The sequence below is a fragment of the Rhipicephalus microplus genome, chromosome 5 (assembly GCF_043290135.1).
Source record: "Rhipicephalus microplus isolate Deutch F79 chromosome 5, USDA_Rmic, whole genome shotgun sequence".
Taxonomy (NCBI): Eukaryota; Metazoa; Arthropoda; class Arachnida; order Ixodida; family Ixodidae; genus Rhipicephalus; species Rhipicephalus microplus.
This window is the reverse complement of record NC_134704.1, coordinates 123,886,253-123,909,645: the sequence shown is the minus strand read 5'-3', so window position 1 is coordinate 123,909,645 and position 23,393 is coordinate 123,886,253. Positions and strand designations below refer to the sequence as shown.

The 23,393-nt window shown below is 44.7% G+C and overlaps 1 protein-coding gene across 1 annotated transcript in view; it reads left to right on the top strand.

The window, feature by feature from the left end:
- Window positions 1–1,558: 1,558 nt before the first annotated feature.
- LOC119173732 (cytochrome P450 3A24) overlaps window positions 1,559–23,393 on the top strand; it is a 59,396-nt gene continuing 37,561 nt past the window's right edge. Inside the window, exons 1-4 of the mRNA XM_075895898.1 lie at window positions 1,559–1,702; window positions 10,981–11,074; window positions 12,051–12,103; window positions 20,542–20,638. Coding sequence (XP_075752013.1) covers window positions 1,635–1,702; window positions 10,981–11,074; window positions 12,051–12,103; window positions 20,542–20,638 — 312 coding nt within the window. The 5' untranslated portion in view covers window positions 1,559–1,634. The remainder of the gene's footprint in view (window positions 1,703–10,980; window positions 11,075–12,050; window positions 12,104–20,541; window positions 20,639–23,393) is intronic.

The window sequence follows — 23,393 nt, the reverse complement described above, 5'->3', positions numbered from 1 at the left end:
TTGCGAGATCAGCTCTGACAGTGACGGGTTTTCTCTGCAGTTTTTTATTGACAGCTTGTGGGTAACGACGTGGACGCACAACAAGGATCTTACCTGGCAGCTTTGATGACTTCAAACCCGTTTTATCACGCATGACTAGCCTGCATCAGTGGGAGAACGACATCGTTGGAACGTTGTTGGGCCTCCGTGCTTGAATAGCGTGAGAACCAGCATACGACGTAGTGACAACACCAACACGACATCACGAAGTTCACGTGGTTCAACGAGGCCACTTTATTAAAGTCATTGCAGGCCAGCTATACCCACATCACATAGTTTCCGTTGTAAAGTTGGTTGGATCCACTGTTAGGAATGCTCATACAGTCGAATAGTATTGAAAAGTGTACTCACCCATTTACTACGATTCATCAGTGAGACAAGAAACTATAGCCCACCAGATTTACTCCTAATATTCTCGAAATAATGCTGAATCGATTTCATTTCTACCGTACTATGACCTGACCGTAGTACAATAACATCGTTAACCACTAAAAGATCACTGGTTAACAATGTTACATCATATGTATAACAAAAATGGTGCTTTACAGCAACAAGCTGGCTGGTCATCATCCCTAATAGTAACCTTCGAAACAGGCTTAGCCAATGCTTCTATGAGAGGTGCGGACAGGGTTGTTCCATAGAAGCCTTCACCCTTCATCCTTCCTTGTGCCCGTAATGGCAGCAGTTCTCAAGCTGCTGATATACGGATATCTTGGCCTGCCGAAACTTTGCCCTATATCAACGATAAGCTGGACTTGTCCACACAATGAAGCTTTTCAGAATCAGTTTGCTTAGTTATCCTTTGCTTTAACAAATCAGGCAGTCAAAAAATTTAAAGCACACTCAAAACGTGTTTCTGTGTAGTAATGCATGCTTCCATTTTCAGCCTGCGCGAACACCATCAAAGTTTGGGTGCGAAGCGAATTCGAGTATTGAAGGGTCAGTGTGAATCGAACGCATATATAACAGGGGAAAATGGTCACCACGTTTTGCCATGAAAGCCTCAGAACGTGTAGAAACTATATTCACGGACAAGTAAAAAGTCAATTCTGCTAATTACACGTGTTAAATCTCTCTAAATAAAACTCTGATAGCGTTTTTTATGAACAAGTTCCAAGCTGTGACAAGGCTCCGTGGTGTACCCCCTGCTCACCACGCAGAAGGCTTGTATTCGAAAGGTCTATTACTATATCTATATTTACATTTATCTCACATTTTTGCTCTCGGCAACGTCGATCTATCACTCACAACCAAACTTGCCACCGCCGATGCCCGATTATTTGTGAAACGATCTCTGTAATGCTATCACGTCCAATACTGGGCAGGTGCTACAGCGATCAAAAACAGAAAAAAGACGCTACGGAGCATCTTGCATCAGGCGGTAGAGTTTCCTGCACCAAAAAAAGAAAAGCAAGAAAATCTGGTCTCATCGATAACATCTGCATAGACCGCTACACAAGGCCACACTTCCTGTGTAAACAGTTTAACCACATCCGCCCGAGCGCAGCACGGATAGGAACCGACATTTCAGACTCTAGTGCTAACTCAAGCAACGCAACGAGGTTAACGTCAGTGTTGAGAAATCCGCGTCTACCATGGCATTTTCTATAAGCATCACCGATTGCATCCTGCTGTTGTCTGTGGTGTGGATGTTGATATACAGGTGAGAAACTGTACATCTACTGAGTACTATTTAGTCTCGCCGATCGTACTTGTTTTGTGGAACGCCTCATAATTGCCTCTGTATAAGTGAATATGTTTTGAATTCGCTTAGAATAAAAAAACGTCGTGCTAGAGGGAAGATATTCATGAAACAGGGTGGACACTGAACACGCGGAAACAAGAAAAGATGATCAGATATTGTTTGCACTGTGGCGAGCTTTTTTTTTACATCTGCTTTGCTAGCGAGAAGTCATAAGGGCGTACAACTTCTAGCTACTTAATCGCTGGGATGCTTTGTTACATAGCACGTGGTCTTCGACTTGATCCCATGTCATGGCGATGCCATCGGAGGCAGGTGTAGTTAAACGTAGGCGCATAATAAAGATTGCCACATGGCAAGGACAAGTCCAGATATTTTCAAAGTCAGCTTGGAATGTTGGGTTACGTAGACAAATATATCTTTATTTTCGCGAAGTTGGCTAATGGGGTGTGTGTTTCCTTCAAAATATTTATAAGCTGTACTTCGAAGTGGCGCTGAATAACAGTTTGACGCAAATAAGTTCATTAATCTCTCATAAGTATTTTAGCCAACTGATGCTTAAAATATTTTTCACATCTTACACTCTGACAAACACAAAGTTCAAGGCGGGAATTCTCTAAAAGTTCTTCTCCCCGTAGCAGGTATTCATTGATATTATTCGTAAGACATGACATCTCGATAGACGAGACACATTGGCATTTCGCATAAATTTTTCAAGAATCATGGAGAGTATCTTTTTCTTTGTGAGCAAAGCTCGCGCTGAAATACAGGGCACAGTTGTTCGCACTCAAGGATTGTTGTCATGTATTAACGAACTAATACTATACTAAGTCCTAATACGCTTGAATATTCACATTAGCGACGTGTTCACCATACACATAAGCGAGAACACTGGCAATAGCGAGCGGCTTCTACATTTTTTTTAACATCACCGGGCTCATACATGTGTGGGATCGCTGAAGATGTGTTTTGGCTGTTATGCGAAGTACGTACATGTGTGAGATTGCTGAACATGTTTTGGCTGTAATGCGAAGTACATACATGTGTGGGATTGCTGAACGCGTTTTCGCTGTTATGCGAAGTTGTGTACTGTATGTTGTAAGAAATTCAGTCCAACTTTGTACTCCCACGAAACACTCACGCATTCACACACTCTTCTACGCGAGAAACACACACCTCACACAGCGCTTACTACCAACTGGAATTTCGTAGTGAGCGCTGTATGTGGTGTGTTTTTCTCGTGTGAAAGAGTGTGTACATGTGTGTGCGTGTTTCGTGGGAGTTCAAAGTTGGGCTGAATTTCTTACAATATGACGAGCTACCAACTAGCCTAACAACAATGTTTATTGACGTGCACATATAGTATGTGTGTGCTGCAGATTTGTTACGTTGAAAACTTTGGACCCTATATGCTATGTGTTCGACACCTCGAATAGCTAAGGAGTATCGGGCGCATTCTTTGTGCGCCAACACGTCTCAAATTTAATAAAACAAAATTAAGGAATAAAAAAACTTAAAATAAAAAAATTCGGCAGATACCACGTACCTGGGAATCCACGTTATGCGAAGCATTCGTAGGGAAGTTGACCATGTCGGAATTTTTTTTTATTGAGTGACACGTCATGACATGACCCTAAAATATGTGCAGATGTTGCACGCACAGATATATGTTCAAGAGCAGCAGATGTTTATATAACCAGTCTGGCGTAGACTTTCACGCCCACTAAATATAAGAAGCTTTTTTTTAAAGTTTCGTTGGAAGTTCTACAGTAAATTATAGTGGTATGACAACAGGAATTTTCTTCCCGAGCTTGATATGTGGATACTTTTGAGGCATTCATATCGGAAATTCAGTGTTAAAACCAACCCATATTCCAGCAGGCTGCTGGACGAAACTATGAGAGTTCTTAACATAAAGTACTGAAGGAAGCACAGCTCCTTGTTTATAGGGTGACAGTGTTGACACGTTCCTCGCCTAGCCATGGATATTTCTTTTTGCCTACACTGGAAGTAGACTCGCCAGCACACCTTCCAGGCATGCTGCCGCACTTACGAAGGAATCAATGTCGCGATACCCAATCGTCGCTGACGGAGCAGTGGTTCCCGCAGTCAAGCACCACCGCTATTTAGGGGTCGTCATTGAACGAAACCTGTCCTGGTCAAAGCATGTGACTCTGCTGCGGAACAAACTAATCAGTTTTGTGTGTGCTCTTCATGTTATAGCAGGACTGAGATGGAGCCCTTCAGAGAAAAGTCTTCTGCAATTATACAAGACATTATTTGTGGGCTATATATGGTACAGCTCACCTGTACTTTCCGGCATGCGGGCAACGTGTCTTCGTACTTTATATAGCCTTCAGACACAAGCACTGAGAATATGCCTTGGCCTGCCACGCTGCACGTCAACCTCTGGCACTATAGAGGAGTCCCTCACCTACCCTATACAGGTTTACACGTCCTATGAGCCTCTTCAAGTGTACTTTCGTCTGCTGACCCGACACGCACAGCACCCGTTGTCGTCGCTACACGCGGACCGACCAGGCTGTAACTATTCGCGATGCCTCCATGCGCATAGACACATGATTCCTTCAGGCTTTGCATTGGCCGTAATCCCTGCAGTGCCTTCATGGACATTGAATAAACCACTGGTGTGCCTTCACATATGTGCAATTTCGTATAAGTCACGCGTTTCTTATATTACCCTCAAGCAACTCACCTTGGCACATTTGGATGACCAATACAGCGACTCTGTGCTCATTTACACCGATGGATCCGTAACTTCGTCCGCCTCAGCTGCAGGCTTCATGATCCCTCAACTCGGTATTTCCCGGCAGTACAAACTAGATCATATATGTCATCTTCGACAGCTTCAGAACTGGTTGCGATACAGGAAGCCATGAAACTTGTGAACGACCAAGCACCGCGTAAATGGACGATTCTGTCCGATGCAAAATTAGCGCTTCAAGCTATTCATTCTTGCTCAAGAAGAGGCAAATTTTACGACTTAGCGTTAGGAATCGTCCAAGCATTTGACCTAACATACAGGAGCAGTCACTTGATTACAATCCAACGGATTCCGGAACACTGCGGCCTGGTTGGCAACAAAACAGCCGATAGCAAAGCAAGAGCGGCAGTATTCAACGCTCCTATGTACGTTAAAGTACCGTATTCGCGAAGTGACATCAGTACGTTGTTGAGATCGCTCATGCCCGAAAGCGCTTCCACTTACTTTTCGCTACCAGATCACTGGAACAAGCGTCTGCGGGAAACAGACCCGGGTATGACTTTTCGTCTTCCAGATAAAATCAGCCGAAGACATGCTAATAATATACTGCACTGAATTCGCCTGGGAGTCACCTTCACTCGCCACTACACCCACCTAATCGGTCGTGCGGACAGCCCGAATTGTGAGCGCTGCCAAGTGCGCGAAACTTTAGCTCACATATTTTGTGACTGTGCATTACACGTGGCGCAAATAACAATGCTAACTGCGACGTTGGCAAGCATCGGACAAACGCCATTGAGTGAAAGCCACGTATTGTCAGCAATGAATGACCAAACAGTGTCAAAAACTGCTACAAATGCTGTTTTAGATTTTATAAAAAGCACTGGACTAGATGCTAGACTGTAGGGTACTGTGCCAAGTGACTACTGTACACACGCACCACCTCTTCTTGTCCCCATCATCACCCTTCATCCCTCTTTCCTTCACCCTTCCCTTATCCCCTGTGTAGAGTAGCAGGCTAGACCGAATTATCTCAGGTCGACCTCTCTGCCGTCTAATAAATTCTCACTCCCCCCCCCCCCCCTCGACAAAATGGACAGTAAACTCAGTGACGCCTGCAGCGAGTCCGGCGAACTGTATTCGGCAAGCAGTGATGATTAGAACAATGACTTCACGCAGGTTACAGTCGAGAACCACAACGAAAATCTCTGGGTGTTGCACCGCCTTTAGCGGCATGCACGTACAGTGATGTCTAAGGTGGTTTCAACGAACTATAACGTCTTATTTGTGCGTATTACACCATCGGACCGTCTAAGACTCCGAAATCAGACGATGGTCTCCAAAATACTTGAGTTTCTAGCGTGAAATGAAGTCAAGAATGTTTTAGAAACCGACGTTATACACCCGGTATCTCCGCTTACTATGACCCTGTCAAGGACTTCAACAGTATTAAGGTCCGAGCTTACATTTCATGTAACAAGAACATAGTGGTTGCTTTTTAATACACGATGTCTACATCAGCATTCCTCGTGGTAACCCCTCCGGTGCCATAAATGTTGAAGAATGGGTCGTATAAGCGGTGTATACTGCAACGGGGTAATTAGTGCCCGCTACGTAGAGCCGCAGGATGCGGAATCCTGCCGAGCTGCTACGAGCACCACCTGCTATGGGCCACAGGAAGCTTTTTCAAGAGGCTGGCCATTAGTAAGTGAGGAATGGGGCGTGTTGAAACAGAAAGTACGGATTGGCTCAAAGCTCAAAGAGGCTGCTGGTATTGTGAGAAATACAAAACAACACTGACGTCGGTGACGGAGGTCAAAAATAACTAGTGCGCAATTCGAACGGACACTATGACGTCCTACTCCGGCAGATCGCCCGACGTCTCTTAGGCGACAGCCACCCCCACCACCACGACGATAGTTATAGCGCGAGAACAAAGCGACGACACAGAGACAAGAAGGACACGAAAGACACGAGCGCTAACTTCCAACTGAGTTTATTGCGCAGAGCACGAAAATATATAGAGGAGACAGTGACCATGGCACAAGAGCAGAACATGAGTAAGAAAACCAAAAACAAACAACACAAATACAAAGGCACTGAAAAACAGCAAAGAAAAACCTAGAAGAAACCGAACCAGAAAGGTAAAGCTACCTGCCCGCACCGAATCCTTCGAGGAACCTGCGTTCCTTCTCGGACTAAGCCACGGAGGGCTTGCTAATCCAAGGCACCTGTTCGCGTTACCTGCCCGCACCGAATCCTTCGAGGAACCTGCGCTCCTTCTCGGACAAAGCCACGGAGGGCTTGCTAACACAAGGCACCTGTTCGCGTGCCATCTGCGCAGCCTCTACAATGACCCGGGTGCTTACATCTCTGTGTTTGTACAACGTCGCTGTTTCCTCGAAGAGGGGAACACACTTGCACTCAGTGCAGTGCTTGGCAAGAAAACCATCTTTCCCGTTTTTAACATTGTTCGCGTGCTCTCTCAGCCGATCGTTCAGACACCTTCCGGTAGTTCCGACATAACAAGCACCACATGAAAGGGGGGTCCTATAGACGACTTCCCGGGAGCAGGCCGCATACCTGTTTCGATGTTGAACTCTGCAATCTGTTGATGATTTCGTTTTCAGGGGGTTGGTAGATTTGTTGAAGCTGATTAATTTGAACGGTGCTGAGAACAGGACACGAACTCCAACACGTTTTCCGATTTTTTTGAGCCTATGTGATATCTGGTGTATGTATGGAATCACGGCTATCCTTTCACGTTCTGTATCCGTGTTGATCAGATTCTGTCGCGTCCTCTGCTCCGCCTTAATAGTCCGCAGGATCGTCTCTGCAACAGACGCAATAAACGCCTCGGGGAAGCCTGAAGCCTTAAGGCGGGAAACTTGAGCTTTGAAGCTCGCAGAGATATTGTGGGCGCAAGACCTATTTAAAGCATTCTCAAGGCAGGTTCGTGCTATGTCTTGCTTAACTATCTTACTGTGAGCAGAAGAAAAGGGGAGTAGAGGTTTCTGCGCACGTGGTTCATAACACCAACAGATGTGCTGTGGGCTAAAAACCAGATTTAAATCCAAAAAGCGTAATTTGTCATTATCGGGCATTTCATGTGTCACCACAAGAGGCTGCAAACAATTTTCGAACACACCTATAGTTTGAGTGGCCAACGAGTGAAACATAGAAGACTTACACTTTAGAATAACCAAGAAATCATCCACGTATCTAAAAATTTTGACGACATGCGAGCCTTCTAACTTTTCCTGCAGTTTTTTGCCCATTTTTGCCAATAGAAGATCACTGAGTAGAGGTGCTATGCATGAACCAATTGAAACACCCTTTTTCTGCAGATAAATGCAATCATTCCATTGAACGAAAGTAGACGTAAGATACAGCAAAACCAGGTCAAGAAAATTCCGCGAACTAATGCCACTTTTTAATTGGAAGTTCAATTTCCCGAAAATTTCTATGTTATCCCTTATACATTCTAGTACCTCATCGTGAGGCAGCGAGTAGTATAGGTCCTTTATGTCAATTGAAAAACCGAAAAGATTAGATTGATTTGACTGTTTGAAAAATTCTATCAGAACCTGTGAGTTTTTGATCAAAAATGGGTCGTCAATCTTTAGACACTTTAGATGGGTCTGAATAAACAAGCCTAGTTGCTTTTGCCACGTACCACTTTCTGTCACAATGACACGGAAAGGCATGTCCACCTTATGTGTTTTGGCAGAAAAAAACATGCTGAGCCCATTTTTGTCACTTTTGCTAATGTGCTGTGCTAACTGTTTTAACTCTAGTTTACGACACATTTCCCTGGCCTGCGTTTTTACCCTATCTAGACGAATGTCGGTACAACATTTGAAAACAGATTCGATAGCTGTGACCGCCTTTTCCAGGTACAAGCAATTAGGAAGAACGGCAAAACCACCCTCCTTATCTGACGGCACGACACAAAGTTCATTGTCTCGAAGAAACTTGGTCGTCTTCCGCACCGGAAGGCTGTTGCTGGTAGGCTTACCCCGTAGGAGCACGTCGACGCCTTCTGAGATGCACCTGTCTGAATCCTCAGGTGAAGCATGGCCAGCCACAGAGCACACCATTGAAAGAAGCTCGGGTGCAGACCTCCCTCGGTCGACGGCGAACTTCGGACCTAGAGCGAGGGTGTTGTGGACGTAGTCTGGGAGGACGACGTCACTGCATGAGTGGACGACACCTGATTGCCGAGGCTTAGTTGGGCGCTGCGCACGAAGGCTGGCGAGCTCACGTGACCACAGGCGGTTTGCAGTTTACTCCATTCGGTCGAAGTACTCTCGCCATCTTCTTTTCTTCACTCCCGGTGTTAGATCTGTCAGTTGAAGCTGGACATGGATCTCCCCCCACCGGAAAGGACGGTTTTGCGGCCCCTTCTCGTGGGTCTGTATATCAATAGCTCAAACTCAGCCGCCCAACATTCGAGTCTCGTACCTTTCAAGAATTCCTGCACCACGTCCACGCCCATCTGCAGCGTTTGCTCCTCGTGGCCATCTCATCCTCTTCCGTGGAACCAGAGGGTGATGTCGTCCGCGTTAAGGCTGTGATGCAGACCCTCTATTGTCGCTGGTTTCTCGGGTAGGCCAAGGAGGACGAGGTCAAACAACATGGACGAAATGACGGAGCCCTACGGCGTACCCGTAGGACCCGTTTCGAATTCCGGTGATTCCGCGTTGGCGACAATGACGCTCGCCCGCCTGCCTGTGAGAAAGTCGCGTATATAGTTATAAAATTTTTGGCCTAATCTCAGCGATCGGACATGGTCGAGAATCGCCGCATGCTTGAAGCTGTCAAAAGTTTTTGTTAGATCAAGGCTGAGAATCGCCTTGGTGGAACTAGAAGTGCTGTCCACAATCTGATGCTTCAGCTGAAGCATCACGTCCGGTGCGCAGACGTTGCGGTGAAATCCGACCATCGTGGGGTGGGAAGACGTCAGCGTCTTCGAGGTAATCAGTAACGCGAGTCAGGACAGCGTGTTCAATGACATTACCCACGCAGGACATGAGCGATATCGGCCTTAGGTTATCAATTGTCACCTGCTTGTCCGGTTTGGGAATCATGACCACGCGGGCCCTTTTCCACGCATCGGGGAGGGAGCCTTCTCGCCAGCAGTCGTTAACGTATTCCGTCAGTCGCGTTCGCGTAATTGACTCATCGTCCAGGTTGCGTAGAGTCTTGTTGGTTACCCGATCCGGGCCCGGAGAAGACCTGGTGTGGAGGTTGCTTAAGACTGCCCTAATTTCGGCTTCACTAAACTCCGTGTCTAGCTTCTCATTGTTGTCTCCCTCATACATTGCGTGCTGTGTTTTTCCCCTGCTCTAAAATAGCGGTCGCGAACAGCCTGAAGAAGCTTATCTGGCGTGCCCCCAATGTCACGTATACGAGCCTGCTAATCTTGTGCCCCTGAGCGCTCTTGGTCTCCTCCGGATCCAGAAGGTGCCAGAAAAGGCGCCAAGCGCTCGCACCATGCATCTGTCTCTCGAGGCCATTGCACGCCTCTTCCCATTGTGTGAGGCATACCTGAAAAGCGTGTTCTTCTGTCTCCCTGTCCAGTTTGGCTATGCGTCTACTTTACGTCATATTGTGCCTCTGACGTTTCCATCTTTAGAGCTGCAAAGACACAGATGCTTTACAGGTGCTGGTAGCGGATGTCGCGTGGCCCTTCCTACTACCACTAAGCACTCATAAGATCCTCTGCATAATCCCCCGCAGTGTACTACTACATCGTACGCAGAAGATTTGCACAATGAAAACCTACAAGTATGCGCCTTGTTGAAGTCCTTCATGACCACGACACGCACTTCCCTCATCATAATGACAAGTCCAACAACTCAATGCGCACTTCAGCTTCTGGATTAATTGGATACAGGCCTTGCAAACCTTTTTTAACGTCTTGAATATTGTTTTTAATTTTTAGACAACCACAGAGGCATCGGTCTCAATTTCTCGATTGTGACTACCTGGGTGTGCGCGCTGAACGCTGATATGTGAGCGCGCGTACTGGTTCATCGCGTTTTTTTCTCCTCCTTGCCTTCTTCATTCTTCTCATCTCCTCTCCCCGACGTAATGTAACAAACCGAGTGCAAGCTGGTTAACCTGCCTGTCTTTCTTTTGCCTTTTTTTCCCCTTTCTAATAAGAGGTGGAAGCCGCGGCCTCGTGTGGTAGAGTGTGCACGGCTAAAATAGCTCGAGTGTATTACCACAGAAATATTTTTGTTTCGATGGAACAGCCACGTAAGCAAAATCGTTTGGCTCATGTGGTGTTCAATTAGCTTTTTACGTACTGGTAGATGAGAAAGGCTTTATCTGTGACATGCACGAAAATGATTAGTGACTGAACAGTGTCGCATATACGTCCACTTACGTTTAGTGGAGAGGTCGGGTTGCCTTAATATATATTCATAGGAAAAGTTACAGTGTGTTCAATACGCCGTCATGCTCAGCAGTAACCTCGCGGTACTTTTTCATTTTTGTCTCTCATCAGTTACCTCACTAGAAACAAAAATTACTGGAAGAACCAAAATGTTGAATCCGAAAGCTTGTCTCTCGTGTTAGGTCCGATTCAACGAATGCGTAAGGTAAGTCATCTTTGCAATATTACGTATGAGTTATTAAACCACAGCAAAGGGTGATGAATAAAGCAAGAACATGGAGATAACAAAATAATAAAAAGCATGAACTAGAAGCTAACGCTATTATGTTTTTCCGGTTTGTTTTCGTGGTCTTGCGCTATTCGTCATTCGTGATTATGATGTACCAAAAGGCCGCATTCTATGCATCCTTTAGAAAGCACCGTACATGAGGATATAGCAACAGAAAGCTATCTACATGTGTCTCGAATGAGATGGGAAGAAAAAGGTAGAACAAGACTGGCATGGCGAATGCCGGGGGGTCAGCCACAAAAACGTTGTTTGTGCCACAATACATTTGTTGTGGGGAAATATACAGGTAAATAGACGATGAGAGTGAGGGTTTTAAGCGCACAACTAGCCATGCTGAAAAACTACAATCAGTCAAAGGCCGGAGTTTCTCTGAAGTACGCAACTTTAGCTCGTTGAGATTACGCTGAAAAAATCACGTCCGTTTCGACTTCAGTATGAAAGGTGGGTAGTGGGTGAGCCATGGTTAACACTGAAGAACACGAAAGGTATTACTGTGTAGATTAAAAATGTGCAGTGATCGCAGAGCCCTTCGGCATGTTGAACAATGGACAGTTCACTTGTGAGCGTGCGTATGCCATTTTTTGCTAACAGACCGAAGCCTCTTAACAGTGTCTTATCTTCCTAAGAAATAGGGCTTGAAACCAGTGTCGAGTTTGAGTCTGTCAAATTATGTTGCTCTTCTTGAAAGCTTTCGGTGCACCGTTAATTGTTCTTCTGGCTGTTGTAGCTTCTGAGCACAACTGGGTACAAATATGTCTGTGTTTTCTTGGACAGTGTATTTGTTGTATGTAAACACAAGCAGTAATTATATATGGCTTCAATAATGCGATATGTCTCCAAATACCCGACCTTAATGAATGTTTCACATTTTTTCATGGATACTTAACAACAGCCGATCTGCTTGATTGATCAAGAACGATGTCAGAAGATGGGACGAGTATGCGGGTAACTTTCTTTGCATTTTTACTATCATTCATGCTTAGTTTAAGCCAATGAGATTGGTATATTGGCCATATACTGACAATTTTGGGCTCAAGTCCAACAATTTTTTAGTTGTGTGTGCTTTCGTGTGTCGCTTCAAGACTGCCTTTACTAAACCGGAGAGCAACGTAAAGAAGATGAGTCACTGATGCCCTCGCTTGCACGTTTGAAGGGATCACTGTTTCAAGAGAGTTCATACCTTCCTACTCATTCTGCGAATAATTGTGCATTAGAGGGGGAAAAACACTGTCCTCGGTACTCGCTACATTAAACAGTTGATGTGAATGTGCTATCAATACGCTAGCATTCCAGCTTTAAAATAAACCATTAACATAAAGTTAACGTAAAAAATCAAAACAGGCAAGAAACTGATTATGAATAAACTTTATTTTCGTATCCGGCATGTTTGTGGTCCGGCCTAGACCGCACAAGGAGGTGCCGGGAGACCTTGTCTCTGTACAGCCTCCCTGGCCTGCTTGTTAGCACATTTTTGGTCCTGAACCTCTGAGCTGAGCAGCACAAGTTGGCACTGCTCCCGGAGGACCTCAGGAGAACTTGTTGATAAGCTGGGGCATTCCCATAATATATGTTTGTAAGACGCCTTTTCTGATACGCATAGTTTACACTTATTGTCCGGGTATAAGTTTGGGTAGCTCCTGTGGAGGTGCACAGGGTTCGGGTAGCAGTTCGTCTGTATCTGTCGTTATTTTGGTGCTCCTTGCCTGTTTAGACTCGGATGAGGTGCGGGAATGACGCGCCTTGCTTCTCTGCGGTGTTGCATGTATTCTGTGTAGCTTGTAAATCGGTCTTTGTGTGGTACGATGGTGGCGCCAGGGATGATCATCGAGCGGTGTGGTTGGGTTGCACGGCGGGTTAATTCTCGCGACAACTCATGAGCCAGCTCGTTAGGATTGGGTGTATCAGTCTCTGTGTGCGCCGGAAACCATACGAGGTATTTGGGTTCATCTACTTTGTGTAGTTCTTGGCTATTAACGAGGATCCTGAAGGCTTGCTTTGAAATCTGTCCTTGCGTAAAATTTCTGATTGCTACTTGCGAATCGCTCAGTATGAATGAGTGTCCGAGGTGATAGCCATGGCTATGGCTACCTCCTCAGCCTCCTCTATATTGTTTGTTATGACAGAGCACGCATTAATACAAATGCCGGACGTGTCAATCACGACAGCAGTGTGAGCTTTCCGTTCAGGGTATGGGCTAGCATCTACAAAAAGAGATTTACTGTTCCTGCCGTGTGCTTTGAGCAGTGCTTTTGCTCGGTGTTTTCTGTGGTCCGTGTTGATAATGGTGTTCATGTTTTCGGTATCTTGTTAGAAACGATCTGAGCTCTGATTGTATTGGGGATTTTATGTTTGACACCATGTTGCGCATGGTACATGATCCCTAATCTACTCATTATATTTCTTCCCGTTTTAGTTTAAGTGAGCCTTTCATGCTGGGATATCCGCTGAGCTTCTATGATCTCTTCAAGCGTATTGTGTAGTCTTAGCTGAAGAATAAGGTCTGTGCTAGCATACTCAGGTATTCCTATCGCTTGTTTGTAGACCTTCCGGATGAGTGCATTTATTTTGTTAGTTTCAGCTTTTTGCCAGTTGTGGTATGCTGCTACATACGTTATGTGACATAAGACGAAGGTCAGGATTAGACGAATTACGTGGGCTTCTTTCATACCTCGGTGTTTATTCGTGACCCTGCGAATCAGTCTCATCGAATTCGTGACTTTGGTGTTTAGTCTGCGTATAGTCTCGCCGTTGGCACCGTTAGCCTCGATGACTAATCCCAGTACCCATATTTTTGGAACTGTTGGTATAGCTGTGCCCTCCTGTGTATAAATCCTACTTTACTCATATTGCCGCTTGTTTTCCTCGAACTCGGGTGGTCTGCCTCTGATTCCTGACCTGTAGAGAAGAAGTTCTGATTTCTCCAGGGAGCATGTGAGTCCTGTGCTTTCAAAGTATCGCTCAACTGTTCCTATTGCTTCTTGGAGTCTCTGTTCTATGTAGCCGTCGCTGCCATCACTGACCCATATTGCGATGTCATCCGCGTAGATAGAGTGATATATTCCCGGGATTTTATTTAACTCTTTCGGTAGTCCAATCATGATTAGATTAAAGAGCAGTGGCGATATTACGGAGCCCTGTGGAGTGCCTCTGCAGCCCAATTTTTGGAGATCAAATGTAAGGCCTCCTAAGCTGAGCCTTGTTTTCCTGTTGGTCAAGAAGTTTGTGACGTAATTACACGCTCGCTCACCCATGTTTAAGTTCGAAATGCGGCTGAGAATTGTTTCATGAGCTGCATTGTCAAATGCTTTCTTGAGATCCAGACCGAGTATGGCTCGTGTGGATCTTGTGGGGTAGTCTATGATTTGGTGTTTAATCTGTAGCATGGCGTCTTGGGTGGCTAGGTGACGACGAAAGCCTATCGTCGTATGTGGGTAGTACTCACCGTCCTCAAGATAGTTGTTGGCTCTATTTAGAAACGCATGTTCTATTCCTTTTGCTACGCATGACGTTAATGAGATGGGTCGGAGATTTACTTTGTTGATTGGCTTTCCAGGTTTTGGTATAAGGATTGTTCTAGCCTCTTTCCATGCGCCGGGTATTGCCCCTTCTGTCCAACATTTGTTTATATATCCAGATAAAAATTCTATGGATTCACTGTCCAGGTTACGTAATGCTCGGTTGGTGACTCCATCGGGTCCCGGTGCTGATTTTACATTTAATTTGTGGAGCACTGCTCTAATCTCTGCTACCTCAAAGTTTTTGTCCATGTTGGGGTTGGCTTCGCCTGTATAGTTTTTATGTTGTAGTGGCGGCGATTTTGGCATGTAGATGTTTTGTAGATCTGTCATTAGCTGTTCTTCGTTTCCTTCGTATTCGCGTTTGAGACGACGCATAGTGTGTCTCTGTACAGTTTTGGTATTGGTGGTATCTAAAAGAAACCTTAGCAACTTCCACGTTTGTGATGTTTCAATATGGATGACTATGTCCTTACATATCTCCACCCATTGTTGCTCACACAGCTCCTCGCAGTGATTTTCAATGTCTTTGTTGAGCTGTGCTATCTTTTTCTGGATTGTTCTGTTGTGTCTTTGCCTCCGCCATTTGTGTTGTAACGCTTCTTTAGTTCGCCACATGTGGAATAATCTGTTATCAATGCGCTCAACTGGGATATTTGTTTCTACTTCCTGTGGGGCTATCCTGACGGTGTCTATTATGCTCTCGCACCATTGCTTGATATCGTCAGGATGTTCAGTAATCGTTTTTCTGATATCCCGAAATTTTTCCCAGTCAACTGGACGTCTCGTGTTACACATGGTCGTAATCGTGTCGTTATCGGTGAGTGGTACGTATGTTTCGAGTATGCGATGGCCACTTCCTAAATCATCGAATGTGTTGTGCCATGTAGCCCCCGGGGCATTTTTGGTTATTGTAAGACCCGATGTTGTGTAATGCTGGGTGCTTGTACCTATGCGTGTGTGTGCATGCAAGTCTGTTATCAGAGTAAGCTGTTCATCTTGTATGCTCTGCCATAACCGTTTCCCTTGGGGGGTGGTGTAACCAAACCCCCATGCCTCGTGTGCGGCGTTGAAGTCCCCTGCTATGATGAGCGGGGCGCTGCCAGCTAATATCAGGGCCTGCCTAAATAGAGAGTGAAATTGCTGTCTGTGATTTGACGAACTGCAATATACGTTAAGAATAAATGTGCTGCTCCCTTTTGTTTTCCTAGATAGAAGTTCTGTCATTATATGGTTGTATCCATATTCTAGATTATGGGTTCTGACCGTAATCTCTTTCCTTACTAGTGTAGTGAGAGCTTTATTTCCTTCTTCACGCTCGGGACTTACTGACTGGTATCCTGGTAGTGTGGCGAGGCCATGCGTTTCTTGAAGTAAAATAACATCTGGCTTGTTACCTTGTCGGATGTACTGCTGGATGATAGATTTCTTAGCCTCTACAGTTACATTGCCATATGCGGAGTTTTCCTTTACCACGCCTCACCATCGCTGTTCGTTATTTGTGTGGGAGGCGTGAAAATAGGTGGGTGGATGAGAGGTGTTGGTGGTTTTGTGGGAGTTGCCTGCAGGGGATATAGTGCCTGCGGTTGTTGGTGAACATTCGCGACTACACCCTGAAGATCTGCGGATGTTTGTGGGTTGCATTCTCGTTCCAGCATTTCTACCCTGGCTGCTAGGGCCGTCAGACCAACAGACGTCTTAATGGTGGTTTCCAGGATAGATTGGAACGCGGTTATTAGCTGGTCTACATTTTTCTCAATGTTATCCATCCTTGTTTGTTGCGATATGCTTTCTTGTTTAGTGCTTGGGGGATCTGTAGTTTTCTGCGTTTTGGCCTTTCGTTTTAACAGAAGGGTATACTTATCTCCATGCGATCGTCGGCTACAGGTGTTTCCTCCTGTATTACAGTATTAGTTATATTAGGGCTTCTGGGTTTGCCGCATTCGCGTTCCATAGTGAGTTCCATTTGAGCTTGCATCTTTTCTATCATTTCTTTCATTCGTCTGTTTTCATCTTTAAGCCACTCCAACTCTTGACTGTTGTTGTTATTGCTACCGTTATTATTTTTAACCTCCTGAGGTCCCTCCGGTCGCAAGCCGCGTACTCTATCTACTCAGCTCACCTTGTTTGTTGGTTCCTTAGACGCAGATCCCGACCTGGAACTGGGGTGGGAGCTTGTAGGGCTGCGGTTCCTTGAACCGGAGCGGGATCTTGTTTGCTGTCGTTTTCCGGCTCTTGATGTCGAGCGCTCTCGTGGACGTCCTCTTGGTGGAGATGAGCTTTGCCTTTGATGTTCTTGTAGTCTGGCCCATTGTCTCGGTTTTACAATGTAAGGTTTCTTGGACCTGGCCTTGCAGCTTTTATCGGCTGTAACGTGGTCTTTTCCACAGGTTTGACAACTAGGGTCGCATCGGTGGTCGTCTTTGGGGTTGTGAATGCCACAACCAGCACAAAGTTTATCTCGGGGGTTGGGTCACACGTCACTTCTATGTCCTAGTATGTTGCACTGCTTGCAGTAGTCAATTTTCTTGCGGTATAGCGTGCATGGTATTATTACTCCGTCATAGCACACACTGGAGGGTACCTTGTTTCCATTGAAGAGCACAATGACCGTTGTAGTATTCCCCAGTCGTTTCGCCGTGATGATGCTATGGTTTCTTTCAGTGACAAGGGCCACCCTAATGCTACCAGGAGTTTCTTCCAGTGGGGTTCCTTTAATCATACCCTTGGCTGTATCTTCTGGTGCTGTTTCATATGGTGCCACTTCATATTCTTTGCCTCGTATGAGTATTTTCTTAATTTTTCTGTACTGGTCAGCTTGGTCGGGGTCTGGTGTGCTCACTAACATGATGCTCTGTGTCTTGTTGGGGCATATTACGTCGAAGTGCCGGACTTCTGGCGGTGTAGCCGTGGCTTCATGTATGTCTCTGGTTATATCGGTTGGGCCGAGCGCGGCTACGTGTAGGCCTCCTCTCGGTCGGATGACAATTTTGTAGTCTCCCGCCGGCAGCTTGGCCATTCTGCTCGCTTTTTCGATGCGGCTCATCCGTCTTTCCTGCGTTTTGGCTTGCGTGTTACCAGAGCCGGGTTCTACCCTGTTGTTAGCACCATGGACGCCATTAGCGTCCCTGACCGATTCATGCCCGGGCTTTCGACGACGTCCGTAGTAGACGGTGTGCCAGCCTTCTTCACTCTCGGTAGTGGCTGGCGATTCATCATCATCGTGTTGTAAGTCCATCGTCCTCGAATCAGCATCAGTGTCTTGCGCGTCGCCTGCCGACGCGGTGGATTCCATTGGGTTTACAACGCCGGCTCCCTGAGGAAACCGGCCTGTTTCGCGAGGCTTAACAGCGTCTCGTGTGGTGTGCACCGAGAAAAGGCCGTAAAACGACGAAAAACCTTGTCTTTGGTATCCTGAGAATATGAATGACGAGGCGAATCTTCTGATATCACTCTGAGAAACGCACGTGGTGATTTTCACTGCGAAGTTGTTCATGAAAGCAGGAGCCGACGTGAAGCGCGTCTGCACTCGTCGGCGCTCGCAGCGTCTTAGCAAGAAACTGACGAAAAATTAGTTTAGAAGACATGGATGTCTTATCGAAGTGTTTAGAAATAGTGCCTGCTGGAAGGAGTTTGTTGATGTAAATCTAGGTTTTTTTAAGAGGGTAGGTAAATGTTATTAGAGAATTTTCGAATAGGGGCCCAAAAGTTTGATGTCCCAAAGCCCTCAGCGTATGAGCGTTATGGGTCAAGCAAGAGCGAAGATATTTCGAGGGTCTGCGGCACCTTGGATACTCACCCAATTCTTGGTCATGCCACTTCAGTGGGTGCCGTTACGTTAGTCTGACCCAATACCTTAGGGGAAGGCCTCAGGGCTTCCGCTGAACTTCAGAAGTAGCGTCCCCAACCCAAAACCCAAACATGGTCTGGGGTTTGCGCATGCGCAGTGGCCTTGATGCTATTTATTTGGGGCCCCGAACTTTTGGGGCCCCTATTCGAAAACTCCCTGTTATTTTATGCTTATGTTCCGTGTAATGACCTGCATGACTGAATTTTTTTTTCACATGCCATAAACATTAAAACATTAAAAAGACTTTGTACATCTTAGAACCTGCACCCTTGCTTATATACTCATGTTTTAAAGTATGCTTGGCTCGATTTCAAAGCATTGTGTTCCACTAACTGTTTGTGGTGTCACATAATGTGCCATGTTTTACGAGAAGGTATGTTTTTTCTAAATCTTTTTCCTTCAATCTGCATACGCTCCTCTACAATTGGAAGACCACAAAGTGTCACTTAATGAGGCGAATCAGCTATTTCATGATGTCAGTAAAAGTAATCGCCGCAAAGGGAATGTAACAGTCAGTCATGACTCATACACTCACCGCGAACTCGACAGATTGAATGAGGAGAGACAGGTAATCACCAATATACATAGAGAATGGGCTGTTTATAGAAGTTAGGCTGCAATTATACAGCTCCACGTTTTCAGATAAATATAAAAATTTATTAAACACTCACCAATAAATTTACTGGTATTTCGGGTTTATCATTTGAACTCCGATTGAAAAAAATGACATCGTTGACGTTCAGGGGGCTTTTTTAAAGCTGAAAATTACGAAGAAAAAAGAGCGCACCTCCATCGTGGACACTAACTTCGTTGAGCGTAGATAAGTATACATATACGTTAAGAATACGTTAGGTATAGGTTAAGCATTGAAATATTTGTGCTTGTGTGTATACATGTTAGTGCAGTCAAGCCTTCCAGACAACTGATATACGCTTACTCGGAAGGCATATTTTTGTGAATGGTCAGATATAATTTCCGCTATAATTTCGGAGTATTGAGGATAATAATAATAATAATAATAATAATAATAATAATAATAATAATAATAATAGTAATAATAATAATAATAATAATAATAATAATAATAATAATAATAATAATAATAATAATAATAATAATAATAATAATAATAATAATAATAATAATAATAATAAGAATAATAATAATAATAATTAATGAAGTACTATATTTTTGAAAATTAGGGAGGCTGGGGAAAAGCTGAGCAGCAGCTTGAGTAACTCAAAAGTACGCGTTAGGATTAAATAGCAGTGCACACAAATAGCCCTATTAGCCCGGGAAGTGAGAAAAAAAAGAAAGACTGAAGAAGCATAATTATTAGTAACTATTCAATGCAATTCTATTAGAAATATCTTTTCATAAGATGAAATTGCAGCAGCTTATAATGCAAAAATTAAAACTGAATTACGAAGAATTGGGGATTCATAAACTGCAAAAAACGCCTGCATTTTCAAACAATAAAAATAAACGAGTAAATAACATAATAAACTCCGGTCACGCGAAGACCTGAATACAATAAAGGAAACTACATCACAAGGATGTCAACGTCAGGCAGAAGTCAACCGTCATCTTGCTTTCGTTCGATTGTTGTGAACTTGTGAATGAAAGGTTTCCCAGAAGAAATGACAGCTTTCAATACCTTTCACATCATATTTATAACACTTCCACTGAGTTTTCAGAAGTCAAATATGAAGTATTGCTGAGCTGAACGTTGTTTACGACAGAGGAAAGTAAGCTTTCAAAGTTGTTTTTTAGCTTGTCTGGACACGTGGCTCATCATTTTGAGGAGCATTACCGGGTGACAGCGTAATGTTGGCATATCCGCGAGAGGTAGGGATGAGATGTGAGAGCATCCTTTTTCTCACGACAACAGTTTAGGCGCGAATCCTGTACGTAGCAGCGTTGCGCCAATATGCGGGCTCACTTGCGTTGTTGCAATGATGTTTGGTTGGGAGAGCTGAATAGTGCGGCCCTTAACCACTTCCGCCGATGAATTGCAGTATTTACGAAGGAGGGAAGCCAACGCTGATGGTGACGGATCCAGACCTGCTGAAGCAGGTTCTGGTCAAGGAATTTCCATCACTGCCAAATAGACGGGTAAGATTAGCCTGTTTTTGTTTGCTCGCAGTGTATTAGTCTTTTTTTTCTACATGACGCATTCAACTGGAGTAGGCCGAAGTCCAAAATAAAATAAAAACATAGGTTCTTTGGTGCAATTAGGAGTTACGGTAGCACACCACTTTTACGTTTCCGGGTTCTGCATTTTGCATGCTGTTCAACCGTTTTCGGCTGACACTGCCATAGCTCCCATAAAACCCTATGCATTCAGAACCCCATAGTTCTGTCGCAAATGTGGTCCCATTCCTGCATTGTACGTAAACAACCACCCCTTCTAGACGACCAAGACGGCTATGTTGACTTTTAACATGGCTTGGCTTGGTCCGATTCATGTCCTGATTGTTAAATAGGCCATTGGAACCGATGAAGGTGACGTATATAATTCACTTTGAAGCCAGTTAATGTGTAAGCAATTTTTAAGCGGATTTCATCAAGCAAAATGGTCGTGTTGAAATTGCAACGAAAATTTTCATTTTTTCCTGTTTCTCGGCGTCTAAGTTTTACTTTCGCGGTTGCTTGAAGAACGCATCACTACTCTACTGTACATATAGGTTTCTAATGATATTTCCGAACGACAGGACATCGATAAAAGATAGCACAGTATTACGATGCTGAGCAAACAGTGCAACAAAGTGCGACATGTTGCAGCACCGAGACTGCTAGTAGAAACAGAGGAACTTATAACGCTTAAAGTTGTGCGCAGATGAACACACTCAACTGTAACATGCATAAAATACTATTTACTATTGAAAACCAAGTTGCAACGAAATTATGTTAGCGATTAGATCCTAAATTAATTTTCAAATAACAGTGTATACGAGCTCGTACCTTCACCCACATTTATACGCTCGTACAGCAATCGGTGTGCTATCACGCATAAATCAAGCAGTTATTCTTCGGTTTCTCAATTTTCTATTTAATGTTGAAGGGAGCTGCAATCATTTTTCCTCTCCTCAAAGCTTACAGCAGAATATATTACTGGAATGAATGCAGGTTGACAATATAGAATGCCAACCGCACTCGTTTCCGGCACTGAATTTTTCTGACGTGCAATGCCGGTCGCACTTTCTTCCATCATCTAAATTGTTTCAGGTGTATTGCACCTGAAGTAAATACACTGCTGAAAACTTGTACGGTAGGCGTTCTTCTATTTCATCCACCTACCATCACCCCATTACACCTATATTCACCCAACTCTTGACGAGAGAACTCACCCAACCTCCCTGATTTATCACAGGCAGAGCCCATATCCTGGCGTAAAAGTTGGACCCGAGTTTGAAGGCAGTAATAAAAATGAGGGGCAACTTTCCATTAGGTGCGAGTTTTGAGAAACTAAAGAAAAATTAAAGCAAGAACCCAAATGAGGTTTAACTGATATTTGACGTTTTGAAAGCGAAATTGTCGCTATTATGACAGTAATCGGTTTATTTTTGGAAGACAGAATAGAATTTGCTGTCTCTCAATCAATGCTTCAGTATAATGCCAGAAAGTATCGATGTGGCTCACAGGAGCGACAGATATATAAAGATAATTCGCTGATTCTTGAGCCATCTTGTCTTTCTAAAAGCTCCAATATACGTGTTGTTAAATTAAAGGCTTTTTACTCTTTCACTGTTCGTACTAGACGGTAAACCTGTATCAATAAAGAACTTATAAATAAAAGAAAAGAAAAATAATAAAATAAATACTAAGTAAATAAATAAATAAAATGGCAGATCCCATCCACGTACTGTGGGAATCGATGGTATGCGAAGCACAAATAAGAAATGTTGATATGTCATTTTAAAATCAACACAACGTTATGAGGTAGAGGGCAATGATGCCGTACATGCCTTCTGTGTCATGATTATCATGTTTGAATGTGTCGCCTACCTTCGTCATCAATTCACGTCACGTGATACCAAATTTAGTATATGTGGAGCTAGCGAAATGGCCGCGAGCACGCTATGAGCGTGGTATGTTGTCATGTTCTGGCATGACACGCAGGTCGGGATTATCATATTTGCACCAGTCGTATACTTTCGTCATTCATTGACGTCACTTAACACGGTATATGTGGAGCTAGCGACATGGCCACGAGCGCATCATGAAGTGCCCAAGATACTCGAATCTGGTTTTGACGCCCGCGCATGCTGGGAACAGCAACGCCACGTTAGCAAAACGCGAGCACTCTATAGTATGACGCCAGGCGCGACCACGCGACAGCGTCCGTCACCGCGGCCCGACGCCAACGGGTCTAAAATGCGATATGGTGCGTTTCGCGCCGATGCGTTACCCAGACAACACTGCGTCTCCCTGTTTTCGTGATGGAGGTACGCCGGACGCGCTAAAGCATGCATGCGTCAAAGGAACACAGCGCGGCGCGGGCCTGCAAGTCTAATGCAGGACCAGCACCTGGCGTCGCAACGCCTGCTTGACGCGACGAAATGAACGCCGGCGAGCTCGCGCACCGCGTCACGTCGAAATGTATTGCTGCCTTGACGGCGGCATGTAGTCATGTTCTCACATGACAGACACCTCATGATTATTAAGTCTGAAAGTCTGAGTCAGTCACATGCATTCGTCATCCATCGACGTCACGTAATACCAAATTTGACATGTGTGAAGCTAGCGAAACGGCCGCGAGTGCATCATGAGTGTGGCATGTAGTCATGATGTTACATGACACATATGTCTCGATTATCATGTTTGTATATGTCGTTTACCTACGTCGTCCGTTTGCATCGCGTAATAC